This window comes from Emydura macquarii, unplaced genomic scaffold (genome assembly GCF_026122565.2).
Source record: "Emydura macquarii macquarii isolate MOO-44397 ecotype Brisbane River unplaced genomic scaffold, CSIRO-AGI_Emac_v2 contig_1390, whole genome shotgun sequence".
Taxonomy (NCBI): domain Eukaryota; kingdom Metazoa; phylum Chordata; order Testudines; family Chelidae; genus Emydura; species Emydura macquarii.
The window spans coordinates 14,566,706-14,581,705 of NW_027131527.1; the positions used below are offsets into that span (position 1 = coordinate 14,566,706).

The following is a 15,000-nucleotide window of genomic DNA, read 5'->3' on the forward strand; positions in this document are numbered from 1 at the left end:
TTTACTCCTGAGTATCAGCTAGAACCCTAAAGCACAGAAAGATTTGCTTGGGTATATTAACTTTCACAAATCTATAGAACTCTAACTGCTATTGCTGCATGTAATGTAAGATTACTAAAACTGACCAGTTAGAAATTTTTTTTGCTATTTACTTTGTATTCACCATGCTATCACCTAATTTTAAAAAAAAATCAAATCTGATTTAAATACATTTGGGTACTTTTATTTAATTTAAATAAAATTCTGAAATTGACAACCTATGTTAATTTATACTTAGTTTAAACCTTATTAAATTATTTAAAGATACTAAGCAATACACGTTTGCTGCTAAACTTTTTTTAAAAAAGTCAGTTCAAAGAGGTTTAAACAGTCATAAATAAGAATCCCCTCTATGAAGCACTTCCCTAACTGCAGTTGAGAATTTTCAAAATTTCCAGAGAACAAGAATACTTTACAATCCCAAAATAATAGGGCTTCTGTTCTTTGACTACTGTTCTTTAATATAGTCCTGTAAAGTGTAGTTGTACTTTAAAAAAAATTATTTATTGCTTTGCTTCTTAGGAAGGTGCCTTAAAAAACCTAGCTAATTTAAGTAATGTACCATTTCCAAACTGTCTTACTTCTAATAGTTTTGCAGAGCAAATGCTATAGTGAGCAACCTGTAGATTCTATTCCATTTCACATTATCACGACTGTCTCCTAAAATACAACCAGTTACTTGTGCAGGGTATGTCTGTTATGTGACTGAATGAACGTGACCCCTTAAAAATCAGGTTTTCAGGGTAAATACATGCTTGTGATCTAAAAATTCAATTTCACTAAATTGTTAGCTCCAAGATACATCCCTGCCTGCAACTGAAGGCTATGAGGTCACCCACCGCCTGTGACAGGGCTAGGAGTTGCAGGGGCCGGCCAGCCATGGCTCAAGGCTCTGGGATTCCCCCTGCTGTAGGCAGTGGCTGATGGCTACAGGGTACACCCCTCAGCTGCCATGGCTTGGGGCTCTGAGGTCCCTGCCACCTGTGGTGGCTCAGGGCCAGGGGTCCCCACCACATGCCTTGGTGAACAGCAGCAGGGTCCCAGCCACCACCAGCAGCTCAGAGCCAGGAGTCCCTGCCACTGGGTCTCTGCCACCCATGGCAGTTTGGGGCTTAGTGGTCCCCACTGCCTGCAGCAGCTGCAAGGTTTGGGAGCTGGCTGCCCCCTGCGGCTCTCTAAGGTCCCCTCGCTGTCTGTAGGGTTCCTCCACCACCCACAGCTGCTTGGAACCGCCATGTCCTTAATCCCTGCCACTACAGGGGCCTTGCCCTCTGTGGCAGCTAAGAGCTAGGAGGCCCCATGGCAGCTACAAGCTGCCCCCCTCATGCAGAGAGCTCTGGGACCTTCACCGCCTGTGGAAGCTGAGAGCTTTCAGGTTCATGCAGTCCCCAGAAGCTGACAGCTTCAGCCCTACTGCCCCAGGATTTCCGAGGTGACTGGAAGTCACAGAATCTATGATAAGACTCCTGGCCTCAGTAATATTTGTTGTGACACATTCCTGCCAAGTTCCAGAGGGGTAGCTATGTTAGTCCTGTATACAGCAAAAACAATGAGAGTCCTGTAGCACCTTAAAGACTAACAAATTTAATTTCTGCTGGCATAAGCTTTTGTGGGCTGTCTGATGAAGTCTGACGAAGTGGGTGACAGCCCACGAAAGCTTATGCCTGCAGAAATTAAATTTGTTAGTCTTTAAGATGCTACAGGACTCTCCTTGTTTTTATTCCTGCCAAAACACTTGGTTCACTAGAACATGCACAGAAAGCACATTCTAGTGAAGTTACAAGATACAATGGTTACAGCTCGCTCACTTTTTACAAATACTGAACTAGCATTTATATCTTGAGTGTATCCCTTAAGATCTCAACTTCCATCCATATCTGCATTGCTCAGAGAACAGGAGAGCTGGGCAGAGATGCTAAGAATGGAGGAGGAGTAGTATTACCACTTTCCTCCGTTCCATCAGCCAAACCTCCTGTATCTCATCAGAGGGAGGTGTGTTGAGTGGAGAAGGAAGGGAAGGGCAAAGGCTTCTACATCCAAGAGCATCTCTACATAAAAAGAAGGCAGGAGTGAAGCACGAGGAGCCCTTTTATCGGTGGGGCTCAGGGGCAGTTATGGAGAGAATGAGCTGGAAGGCTAATGGGGCATGAATCCGTCCTAGGGAATGGGGTCTCTATAAGCACAGGGTCAAAACGTGGACAGGGGCTATATCGAGGCCGGACTGGAGGCATGGGCAGCTGCCAGGAACGGGGGTGGAGGGTGCAGAGAGCACCTTAGGGCTCTCTCTCTATTCTGGTCCCTCCCCCACCTCGGTGCTTTCCCCCAGGACCCGCGCCCCCCGGCTGCCCATACCTACAACTTAGTGCCTGCTGGGGCGGGGGAGGGAGGGACTCGTGGGGATGGCGCAGCAACCACACGGCGAGGCGGAGGTTGTTCCCAGCTGTGCGTCAGCGAAGCGCCGAGGGCAGCAGCCTTTCCCTGACCCTTTGCTCTAGACAGAGACGCGCCAGGGCTGACCCAGCCCTCACCCTCGCGTCGATTCGCTCCCCGGCAGACACAGCGAGGAAGGGCCGGCCCGGCCCGGCCAGCGAGCGCCTCAGGTACCCGACCGACCGACCCGACCCGACCCCTCCTGCTAGGCACCCACCCAGCTAGCGCCGGCCAGCTCGGGCCGGGCCTGCTGCGCCCGGCTCCGTCGTAAGACTCGAGCCGAAGCGCCCGCCCGGCCCGTGACACGTCACCTCACTACGCCACGGCCGCACGCAGCGCGCGCTCGCCAGCGCGGCGGGCTCGCCCCCCGCCGGAAGCAGCCGGGGGAAGAGGCGCTACGTATTTCCGGCGTGGAGCTGGCGGCTGCCGAGTGAGTGGGGGTTGCTGCTGCTACTCCTCGTTGAGGGTCCGCCGCCCGGGTCAGTCAGTCAGTCCGGCACAGGGAGCGGAGCCGCGAGCGGCTGCTGCTGCGGAGGGAGGTGAGGGGCGAGCGAGCTGGCGGCGGTGGCTGGGGCCCGGGGAGGGGGCGCTGGGCCGTGGTGGGGCCCGGCGGGGGGGAAGGGAGCCGAGTGACACGCAGTCGGTTTGGATGGGAGCCGCTGCGCGCGCGGAGGGGGGCCCCAGCGCCGGCTGAGGGAGCTGGTGTGTCCTGATGGGCGGGGTGGGCGATTTCTGCCCTTTCACCAGCCGGCGTCCGGCTTCCTTCCCCGCGCCCTGCGGGCCCCCCTCACCCCGCCTGGGCCTGCGGGTCCAGGGCAGCGGGATTTCCGCTCCCGCCCGCCCCTCTCGGGCTGTCACACGCCAGGCGGACCGGGTCTGGGGCCTTTGAACCCCGGCTTCAGCCGCAGGCACTTGGGTAGGGCGACCCGATTGTCAGGGAGCTGGAGGGAGGCGAGTAGGTACAGCTCACCCCGGCCGGCTCTGAGTACCGTGTCCTCACGCTGGATTCCAGCGTCCTTCTCAGGAGCCTGTGTTTGAGAATCACACTTGTTACGGGAAGGATCCGCTTCTCTGCGGTTGCTTTTCTTTTTTTGGTCACTGTAAATGAGCTGAGCTAACCTTAAGCCACCGTCATACCCATAGCAACAGGACTAGGTGAGACTTTAAATTGTTCCTCGCCTGACGGGTACTTAAAAATTACTTCTGACTTACGAGCATCAAAAGCATAATGACTTAGTACTGAACAAGGCAAGTTGGGAGCATTAATTACGGCTTCGTGCAGCCTGTAAGCCTGCAGCTCCCCTTGTATACTGATCTTTTGCTAAGCATTGTTTTTATTGTTCAGTTGGGTTGTAGCTTTTGAGAAGGAAAACGTTGACTAGGAATCTGTTTTGGGTTTCAGTTTTATTGAGTACTACTGAAATCAGAGGGGTGAACTCTTTATGTACTCCAGAGAGTTGACCAACACCCAGTTTTATGAAGGTTGGTCTAATGGACTTTTGGCTCTCCAGATACGTAGAAACCATTTACATTGTGTGTGTCCAAAACTGGGACATACAATTAATAACTGCACCAAAGAAAGTGTCATAATGAGCATGATAGTTAAAGGAGAAACAGCTACAGAAGTATAGGTCAGAAAGCAGCTAGAAGTGAGCAATTATTCTTAACGTAGAAGTTAGTGGGATTTTGCATGCAGTGGGGCATTCTAAAGTACACGAACTCCATTGGTACATATAGCTGCTGTTGGTCAAGCAGTTGGTAATGCATGCAGTCTTAGAACCTGTTTGTGGAACAGGAAATGTTGACCTAAAATGAGGTTGTCCCTGCTTTTGAAAACATCCACCCAAAACAGGGATCAGGGGCAAGACATCATCTTTCAATTCCAGTAATATTTGGGTAACAAATTTGAATTCAGCCTTCTGGCTCAGAGGCCTGTATACTACTATCAACTAGGCTTGTGTCAATAGACCAGTCAGTTGACACCCTATTATTTGACCACAGTCAAATATTGTCAAATTCTAGCAATAATACCCTGATGTAGGTGGCCAATCTACCTTTTTGATTGCATCATGGTGCCATTCTTTTATTTTTGTCATTGTTTCATATTTTTCTGAGATAAAATAACTCAGTTAAGTAACTTTTGTTGTAATTAATCAAGAGTATCTGTCGAAGGCTAAGCCTGTTGAAGACTATAAAGTCTTACTTTCGTTGTTCTTATGGGTCTCATAAATTAATGCTTTAAATATTTGGCCATTCTTAACATTATTTGATCAGTCAATTGACCAGTTATTTTTGGACCAGTCAAATGCTCAGCCCTACTACCAACTGAGTCTTGCTGGTATATGGGGGATTAAGGTTTTTACCCATAAACATCTCATATTTATTTTCTTGCAGGCAACTAATCTTCAGCAATGTCTTTCATTTTTGAATGGCTTTACAATGGCTTCAGCAGCGTGCTGCAGTTTTTAGGTAATATTTCAAATGTGTATTTACCATCAAACATAAATTGCTGGTTTAACTAAATAGATTTTAAATCATTCTGATTAAACCAGTGCAAATTCCAAACAGATACACAAACAAGTTTAACTGTTGTTTAAATTAGTTTAATTTAATTTGGTAATTTACCCACACATGCTGAACCATTTTTAACAAGGATTAAACTGGCTTGAGTGTATCTACATTAGGCCTTTGCATTGGTTTTAACTAGATCAATTTAAAATGTAGTTGAAAATCAGTTTAAACAGATGCACCTTTTCAAGTAGAGTTGACACCCTTATTGAATGTAATAGTTATTAGAATTTTCTCTTGTTATAATAGCAAACAGTACTGGTGAGATGATGATGGTAGGATTAGTATATATGCACATTCATTTACAAAATATCTAGTAATAAGAGACACTAGGACCACAGATGACTTTTAAAAAAAAGTAACAGCTATAACATATTAAAACCTTCCTTCCCCTTTATCTTCCTTCCCCTACCTTATACTGTACTGCTATGCAGTAGTCTCATGCAGTTTATAATAAAGATATTCTGTCCTTCAGTGATACCTTTTGAGACAATTACCTAGTCCTCCTGATTGTCTGAGTAGCTATTTATCTGATTTTATGGACAAAAATGGAGGCACAGAGGTTAGGGGACCTGCCGGCAATGTTTTAGGAAAATTGGTGGCCTACCCAAGAAGAGAGGCCATATGTCTAACTTCAGTCCTTCTGATTTACAAGTTAAACATAGAATCATAGAAACGTAAGACTTGAAGGGAACTTGAGTTCATCTAGTCCAGCCTCCTGTGCTGGGACAGGACCAACAATACCTAGACTATCCCAGACAGCCATTTTTCACCTGGTCTTAAAAACTACCAATGATGGGAATACCACAACTTCCCTTGGCAACCTACTCCTTTGCCTAACTATCCTTATATTACAAAACTTCCTAATATCTAACTTAATCTCCCTTGTTTCAGACTATGGTGATAACTTCTTGTCTTACCTTCAGTGGACATGGAAAATAATTGATCAGTTTCCTCTGTATAACAGCCCTTAATGTATTTGAAGGTTGTTATGAGGTCCACCCCACCTCAGTCGTCTTTTCTCAAGAATAAACATACCCAGTTTTTTTAAACTATCCTCTTAGATCAGTTTTTTCAAAAGCTTTTATCATTTTGGTTGCTATTCTTCATCTATCCTCTCATTTTTGTGGACTCGCTCCAGTTTGTCCACATCTTTCTTTAAATGTGGTGCCCAAAACTGGATATGATACTCCAGTAGAGGTCTCACCAGTGCCAGTGGTGTGGACAATTACTTTGCTTGTTGTATGTAAAACATATGACGCTCCTTTAATACATGTCCCAGAATACTATATTTTTTTGCAACTGCATCACATTGTTGGCTCATATTCAAATTGTGAGCCACTCGAACTACTGGATCCTCTTGTGCAGTATTATCACTGAGCCAGTTATTCCCCGTTTTGTATTTGTGCATTTGATTTGTCCTGCCTAAGTGTGGTACTTTGCACTTCTCTTTATTGAATGTCATCTTGTGGATTTCATGCCAATTTTCAAATTTATCAAGAACATTTGATTTTTAATCCTGTTCTCCAAAGTGCTTGTAATCCCTCCCAGTTTGATGCTACCCATAAATGTTATAAGCATACTCTCCACTCTGTTGTTTAAGTCATTAATGAAAATGTTGAATAGTTCCAGACCCAGGACAGACCCCTGCAGGACTTCACTAGGTACATCCTCCTAGTTTGATAGTGGATCATTGATGACTACTCTTAGCACATCTCCTCCAATATTTTCAAATTTATTTCCAGTCTTTTCAATTGGCTTTCATGCTTTCCCTTGAGCTATGGCACTTCTATTTCCTATTACCTACCTACTTTAACTCTTATCAACAAGGCTTGGGAAAACTTATCCAATACCTACTGGGCCAAGGACTAAGTTTTCTAATTGCCAGGCCAGCATACTCCAGCAATCCAAGCCATGTCTTCTCCAGTCCAGTGTCCTGCTGGTTGGATTCCCCCACCAAATACTGGGGCCCAAGATGTAAGTCTTTTGCTAGTTGAACTGAGCTCAGCACTATGTCTGCACAACACTAGACCCAGCACATACCAAATTGGTGCTGATAGGGTCCAAATAGAACAGTATTATTGCCCTTCCCAATACATTAATAATGCAAAACCATCTGGATAAATCAGTGTATGGTGGCCCCATGCCAGGTTTTTGGTGAAGTGGCTGGAGAGCTCCCCACAGACAGAACTGTCCTCTGGCCCTCACCCCAGCTGGTACCAAACCAGGGAGAAGTGTAGTGGTGAGCCCTTTGTCTATCGCTCTAGAAGATGGCTGTTTCATTGGGAGTGCAGAGGATTCTGTGGGGAGGCCTGTCCTGCCATTCCAGCAGAGGGCTCTGTGGTAGTGGCCTTCCTTATGCCTCCGCTCCAGCAGTCTGCTGGAGCAAGAAGTATCCCCATGTACAGAGACTTTCATTGGGATGGCATGGTAGTATCAATGGTGTCCCACCTCTCTGTGGAGACCTCTGCTGGGTGGCTGTGGGGAAGCCCCCTTCAGTAGGGGCGGGGTGGATGAATGCTCCTGGGGCTGCCTAATCCTAATGATGGCAAGTAGGGCTTTATGATCACCCGTATTATTGATAGAGGTGCCATCCTTTTCTTCTCTAACAGTGGCAATACTGGATCTATGCAGATTTAAAAAGGTTTCATTGCATTGGTTCACGTTTGGAAAGCTACCTTCACAAACAAGTTCCAGAAAACTTTTTACAATGAAAGCTTACATGCTGCAGAAAATGACTCTTCCAGGAAAGATGCACACTTAGAAGTGGATTTTTCAAGTTCTGTTTGCTATTTAGGTTGTGTAAATTATATTCTCATTACTTCGTTATGTTTCATATTCTGCTCTTCTTCCCCTAGATAAGCCCATTTACAGTTTTACCTCCTTGTGGATAAAATTGTAATTCCACTTTTAAATGTCTTGAATGGTAGATTAATTTTTAACCCATTGCATCTGAAGATTGGTTTCTTCTGTTCTATTTTATAATAGTTAGACTTGATGTAGTCTTTCTCTTCAGTCTGTCATGTCTTCCATAGGTGTCGAAATGCCTTTCAAAAAAAGCTTGAAGGTCCTTACAGAAATGAGTTTTTGTTGGGAGAAAACAATGTCCCACCTAGCAGTTAATGCTTTGCTCTACCCTCATAAAACCATTGTTTTATTTCCCAGTGTCTTGTTCCCTATACTGGGAGTTTGTAGGTACTGTTTTACACTGCTATTTTTGGAAGATGTGGATTATATGATACCACTGCAATATTTAATATCTATATTGGATCATATTTCTACATGAGAAAATGTAAACTTGTTGAATATTCTTTTCATTTCCAGGACTGTACAAGAAATCTGGAAAACTAGTATTTTTGGGCTTGGACAATGCAGGTAAAACCACTCTTCTGCACATGCTTAAAGATGACAGGTTGGGTCAACATGTTCCTACGCAACATCCAAGTAAGTTATCCAGTGATCTGGTTTTATTGAGTCCATTGTTCACTGGTTTTTTCCCTAGTCTAAATCATTTGTAGAACTAAATATTGAGCTGTAACAATGAAAGATGCCTTAATGATTGTTTTCATCTTGAAAAGTTGCCTTAGACTTTTAAAACTGACCTTGAGGACTTTAGTGTGGTGTCTCTTGAGGTGAAATTAAATTTAGCTTATTTCTTGTAATGAAACATGCAGCTATATAAAGTGAATGCAGAATGGCTGATTCAATGTAGTTAACACAAATTTATTTTAAGCATAATTGCTTTTCTAGATTAAATATAAAATCCATGTCTAGAGACTAATCAGCAGCATGTACCCTTGGAAAAGAGCAATTCTTTTCCCACTTTAATGATCCTATGAAATTCCTTGTATTCCTCAGTGTCTTCATCCTTTCTGTAATAGGTCCCTCCTACCACTCTGTGTACGGTTGTTGGAATTATTAATCTCTGAAAGTATTAATATGGGAAAACATCAAACACCAGTTTAACAATGTTTTTTATTAAATCCAAAGGCCAAGTGGTATTTTATACATTTGCCCTAAATATATCTAACAGCCTAAAAATAAGCTGTCACTACACCTGATACAGCTTAAAAAAAAAAAAAAAAAAAAAGTATTTAAGTATACTGAACAATATACTTACAAATAGAAGAGAGCTAGGAAAAACAACCTCATCCTTGTGTGCTCCAGCACAATCAGGTGGGGTGTGACAAAGAACCCACAGATTCATAACTTTGTATACCCTTCAGCAAACAAATGTCATAGCCAATTACCACTTTAGCTAACAACTAGTTTGAGACAGTTCACCCTTATTTTTAATTTTAATCCAAATAAGATTAAAAAACTTCTTCTTCCTGAGGTCTTCCCTCCTTACCGCTTACCCTCCGTCCTGCTGACCAACAACTGTTTTGTTTCAACTGGGTTCACATAGGTGATAACACTGGTATGTGGGGTTGGAAGGTTCATGTTGATGCTTTTTAAGACCGTTCTTTTTGTCTTATTGAAAACCATCTGCAGTCACCCTTACGGGTCAGAGGTTGATTTTTTAGGAACTTCCCCTAGTTATTCTTTGAAGCAGACATCTTCCCTATTTCCTTCCTTTTGGCCTTATAACTTGTTATTTTCAAGGCCTTACTTTTACTTGCTAGTCAGGGCCTTTTTTTACAACACATATATATTTCCTTAACCAAACTTATAAATATCAAAGAACTAGTTAGTTTATTTATCATATAATGGTGTTGATAGATACAATAAGATATGGTGGACGTGATAATGACTGCAATTCAGCTAACTCAAGATTTTTTTTCTTCTTTTTTTAGCAGCAGAAGAGCTGACTATTGCTGGAATGACTTTCACAACTTTTGATCTTGGTGGGCACGAGCAAGGTAAAAACAGACTTTTTTCAGAATAGGGGACAGAAAAGAATATCAAGGGTTGCAGTTCACATTGACACTAATAATTTAATCAGCAGACTAAACTTTAGCCATCCTAAGTGAAATGTATTGGAGAGAACTAACTATGGTCTCTTTTATTTTAACATTTAGAATTGGGTAACGTTTATTTATATGTGAGGTTAATTTTTTTGCTCTAACTTAGACTTCATTTACTGTAGCTGTTAAATCTTGGTTCATCTGCTTCTGATGGTTTGTACAAAATCTTCCTTTCAAGTATGTTTCTGTCCTAAATCTCTCACTATAGAAGGCTTACATATGCATAGAACCGGAATGAGATTTCCTAAAGGTGGTTTGCAAGGGACTCTTTAAATAAAGTTGATCTTTCTTTGCTTTTTTAGAACGTTAGAGGTTATAATGAAAGTTTTTTCTGATTCTTTTGCTTTAGAAATATCAGGAATGTTAAGTCTGGATTTCCTTGCTGTGGAAGTTATCTGTATCATGAGCACTTATGTCTTAAGACTTCTCTTTTTCAAAATGATCATTAGTAATTGAAATCAAAGAGGCTTCTAGTACTGTTTAGTTTGAAATAACCTGACAAAAATCCCTTCCCCTTAGTTTCTCAGCTTTGTGTCTCAACAGCCTTCCAAGGGGAGCAATAGGGGCAAAAGACCTAGCTGGCTTCAAGACTGAGCTTGATAAGTTTATGGAGGGGATGGTATGATGGGACAGCCTAATTTGGCAAATAACTGATCTTTCACTACTAGCAGTAAATGTGTCCCATGGCCTGTGATGGGATGTTAGATGGGGTGGGTTCTGAGTTACTTCAGAGAATTCTTTCCGGGTGTCTGGCTGGTGAATCTTGCACACATGCTCAGGGTTTAGCTGATTGCCATATTTGGGGTCGAGAAGGAATTTTCAGGTTAGGGGTCTCTTACAGGAGTGGGGAGGTGAGGTTCTGTGGCCTTCATTGTGCAGGAGGTCAGACTAGATGATCATAATCGTCCCTTCTGACCTTTAAAGACTGAGTCTAACTCTGGGATAGGTCACCATCTTACTAGTTTTCCAGGTCAGACAAGCCCTGAACTTCTAATGTTTAGAAAAACCTTCCAGACATCTTACAGCTCAAGGAATCAAAAGGCACAAACCCATTTTTTCTCTTGCATGTCACCTTTAACCCATGGTCTAAACAGTCCTCTAAAACTAATGTGATACCATGGTTATGGGCTTGGCATAAGAACCTGAACAGAACAAAAGTGTAGCTTTTAAATACTGCATAAATGAGTTAATTTAAATTATGCTGCATTAAAATGGCTCCTCAACAAATGAGTTTGAAAATAGTATGAGAAGCCTGCAAAAAGGTCTGGTTATTTTTGCTGGTAGAGGGAAAAGGCAAGAATAGAGCCAACTATTAGTATAAATCGCTGGCTTCAATCCAACTGTTCATCTGAAATGCTTAAACTCCTTAAACAAATAATTTTTTCTCTTTTTCCTGTATGTGGGCATAGTGTCCCCTCCAAGCAGCATTTTCATAGGGATGTTTGTTCTTTTCTATTCTAGCTCGCCGGGTTTGGAAGAATTACCTGCCAGCAATTAATGGGATTGTCTTTCTGGTGGATTGTGCAGATCATTCACGTCTCATGGAGTCCAAAGTTGAGCTTAATGTACGCTTCCAGTTTGTAGCTTTTTCTATGTAGGAGCCAGGTCCTGGCTTCTCAAATGCCAATTTTCTCCCCCTTCAAGTGGGCTAGAGCTAACATACAATAATATCTTGGCTCCTGAGAGAAATTTTCTGAGCATTATAATCTTTCTTTCCCCCTTCAAAAAAAGTTGACTTGGTTAAAGCCCTTTACATTTAACAAAAACAAAAACTCAAATCCAAAAAAACCCAAGCAGTCTAAATTCTAATAATTGGTTGTTTTGAGATGAAGAATTAAACTAACAAGGCCATTCTTAACTTAGCTATTGTTAGCCACTGGAACAACTTATACTTTTTACTACATACACTAATACAGATTTAAAAATTGGCTGAAAGTTTATATGCTTTCATGAGCTTAGTTTGTCTTTAAAAGACGTCAGATTATTCTAAATAGCTGTCTTTAAGAAACTGTTGTGGTGAAATTTGCACATACTTTTGAGGAATCTTCCTCTTCAAAGTGCCATAACATCAAAAGATAATTTTAATTTGTTGCCAGTTGTGATTTGAAACAAAGAAATAAAAGGTCACTACCCATAATGAATTTTTGTAGTGCATCATGTTAACACTTGTGTTCTGCCTGTAGGCACTAATGACAGATGAAACAATATCCAATGTGCCAATCCTTATCTTGGGTAACAAAATTGACAGACCAGAGGCCATCAGTGAGGAGAAACTGCGGGAGATTTTTGGGCTTTATGGACAGACCACAGGAAAGGTAAGAAGAAGAGTTTGAGCCTTTGGCTATTCATGAGGTAATGAGAAACTGAGGTCTTGTATTACAGAATGAAATCCTTTTTATAAATGATATAACGTGTTATTAAGAATGCACATCAGGAATTGTTAACCAGGTCATTCTGTCCAAACATCATTTAAAAGTTATTAAAAATACTGGAGTGTTAATGGGAACTATCTGGATATTTAAGACTTGGTACAGATATGGTATTTTTGAAAGAGATTGCTATAATTTTTCAGTTTGGAATCTTTCTGTGCTGTTCTCCTAACTCTTCTACCCCTGTCTTGTGCATCCTTGTTCTTTTGCTTTGCTAGAAAGGACTGAGGTTTCTTACACAGGTAAAACTGCAGTGTTAAAAAGTTCATTAATCACAAATATTATAACATATAGTGGAAAAATGCAAGAATACACTTTTAGTGTACTATAGAGCTTCCACATGCTATGTATCTTGTACTGCCATTTTAAAATTTATTAAATTGTACAACTGCTATGTTGAAATAGTTGCCCAAATGTTCTCACTTAAAAAAACAGACTTCAAGTTCCCTGCTTCCATGGTCCTATAGCTTGGCTGCCTATTTAAGTCTCTTGGCTCACTGCAGTCTTGCTGTTAGTCAGCTGTTGAGATGCCATTTTGGACAACTAACTTTAACGGGCTGTATAAAGAAGACTATAACATAATACTAAAGAGGTCTCTAAAGACTGGTAAGTGAAACTTCAAAAGGAAAATCTTGCTAGTCCAGCATTTGACTTCTGAGTTACCATTTTGTAAGGATAAAGAAACGGCACCTCCTTGCACCTACATCCTCAGTGCTTGGGTTCTTACAATTCTGACTTCTTCCTACTTTGATTCCCTAGGGAAACGTGCCACTGAAGGACCTGAACACACGTCCCATGGAAGTGTTCATGTGCAGCGTGTTGAAGAGACAAGGCTATGGTGAAGGGTTTCGTTGGCTATCACAGTACATTGACTGATGTTTGGACAGACATAGAGTTTTACTTCTTTGGCCTGATCCTGTTCACAGCTTCCTTATGGACTTTTCTATTTGAATTTGGAAGGCTCTTCTGCCACATATTGGTATTGACCAAGAGACTCCTGGTTTTCAACTATCCTGTTGCACAGTGGTGACACAACTCTTTTCCACATGACTGGGAGATAACACAATTCTGCACTCTGGTGCAAGTTGTTCCTTTCAGTTGCCATTGTTTCCCATGGAACCCATGGCTTTCAGTTACAATGGGGCTGATGTGATCTGGGATCCAAAACACTGTGCACTGCATTGTAACAGCTGAAAAAGAGAATACGTCTCACCACTGTGGCTAATTGACTTAAAGAAAACAATTATATTTTTTAAAAAACATGTTAATGTAAGCAGTGTCCCTTCTAACTTTTTGGTTTAACATTTATCTTGTTTGGTCTGGAGTCTATTAGTGTTTTTTAAAATCTATTTAATGGTATTTAGATATTTCCCTAATTACTGAACCAAGTATCATGATATTAAAGTCCTAAATAAACATAGATTTGGGCTTAACTGGTCTATAGGATGGTTGTGCTGTGTCACACTGGGTGATCATGAAGAGGGTGCTGTTGGGACTGACTTGTGCAATGAAGCTTCTTTAACTTACAGGGATTTAGTTGAAAAAGAATGCACACAAGCACGTCAGTTCTGTTGCTGCCTCATGCTTGGGTGTTTGAATGCGGTTCCCAGCCTCAGCCCCCTAAAATGGTGATGCTATGGAAGGGACAGTGTAGCTGTCTTGTTCAGTTTCCCATCAGCAGTCTTTCTGCTGTGGTGGATTAGGTTTATTGGGTTCTCACTCTAGAATGTAGAATGTTCTTTTGTTGCAGGGTTCCACTGTATTATAACAGTAAAAATCATGATGTTATTTTGTTGTTATTGTAGCATGAGTGTTCAACATTTGCATAAGATAAGTTTGTTCATGTAGATTGCACCAGTTTCTTCTTTTACACTCAGACTGTCTGAAGTTTCATTTACTGTCTAGAGCTCCTCCTTTTCAGTTAAAATAAAATAAAGACATATCTTTCTCCTCAAGGGGTGGTGATACTTAGTTTAAACTTATTCAAGCTTTCATAACTGGCAAGTACCTTCATTCTTAGGGGAAGTGAAGAATCTTATTATGACACTATGCAATGTAAGGCCTGAGAACAGCTTGTGCAAACTTGCCTGCTACTCCTAGCCTCCTTTCTCTCTTGCTTAATTTTTCCATGAACTATTGGGTATGAATGGGAAGTAAAATAAATCTTAACGCTTAACCCCTGTTGATTCTTGTGCCATTGATGATGATCTGATTAATCCCAACACTAGATAGCATTATACTCCTGTAACATGGAGAATGGATTTGGCTCTAAGATGGCTATACCATCATTTATTACCCCTAATGAGGGGAAGAGGAACTTTTGAGGACCTGTTCAACAATTTATCCCCAATCTTTCTTTTTGCCAGCTGACTCCCATTCCCATGAGTGATGATAGTGAACATTAAGAGAAACAGTTCATACTTAGGTTGAGTTCGTCATTTTGAACCATCTTCATCAACTGTTCATTGGAGTGTCGGAAGCCATATCTTTTTTTAGGTAAGTGTTGGCATCTTCTCCATAAGTGTCACTGTGGAGTATACAACAGTGGCATGTGATACTGCCATATG

The 15,000-nt window shown here is 41.8% G+C and overlaps 1 protein-coding gene across 3 annotated transcripts; it reads left to right on the forward strand.

Moving 5' to 3' along the window:
- The first annotated feature begins 2,461 nt into the window (after positions 1 to 2,461).
- Positions 2,462 to 14,388, forward strand: SAR1A (secretion associated Ras related GTPase 1A). 3 transcript variants are annotated; one of them, XM_067552707.1, is made up of 7 exons: positions 2,462 to 2,899; positions 4,864 to 4,938; positions 8,362 to 8,481; positions 9,834 to 9,899; positions 11,466 to 11,569; positions 12,188 to 12,319; positions 13,193 to 14,388. In XM_067552707.1, exons 2-7 carry the CDS (start codon positions 4,881 to 4,883, stop codon positions 13,307 to 13,309), a joined length of 597 nt encoding a protein of 198 aa, XP_067408808.1. In that variant the 5' UTR covers positions 2,462 to 2,899; positions 4,864 to 4,880; the 3' UTR covers positions 13,310 to 14,388. The 3 variants fall into 3 exon arrangements, with proteins under 3 accessions (XP_067408808.1, XP_067408807.1, XP_067408809.1); XM_067552706.1 differs by having other exon boundaries at positions 2,853 to 3,008; XM_067552708.1 differs by having other exon boundaries at positions 2,853 to 3,008; positions 9,837 to 9,899.
- Positions 14,389 to 15,000: the final 612 nt, after the last annotated feature.

What these genes read in the sequence shown, in the direction of transcription:
- SAR1A (XM_067552707.1), top strand. Translation starts at nt 4,881, where the DNA reads ATGTCTTTCATTTTTGAATGGCTTTACAATGGCTTCAGCAGCGTGCTG. An exon ending in TCTTGGTGGGCACGAGCAAG is followed by an intron (nt 9,900 to 11,465) that starts GTAAAAACAGAC and finishes TTTCTATTCTAG; the next exon opens with CTCGCCGGGTTTGGAAGAAT. An exon ending in AGTCCAAAGTTGAGCTTAAT is followed by an intron (nt 11,570 to 12,187) that starts GTACGCTTCCAG and finishes TTCTGCCTGTAG; the next exon opens with GCACTAATGACAGATGAAAC.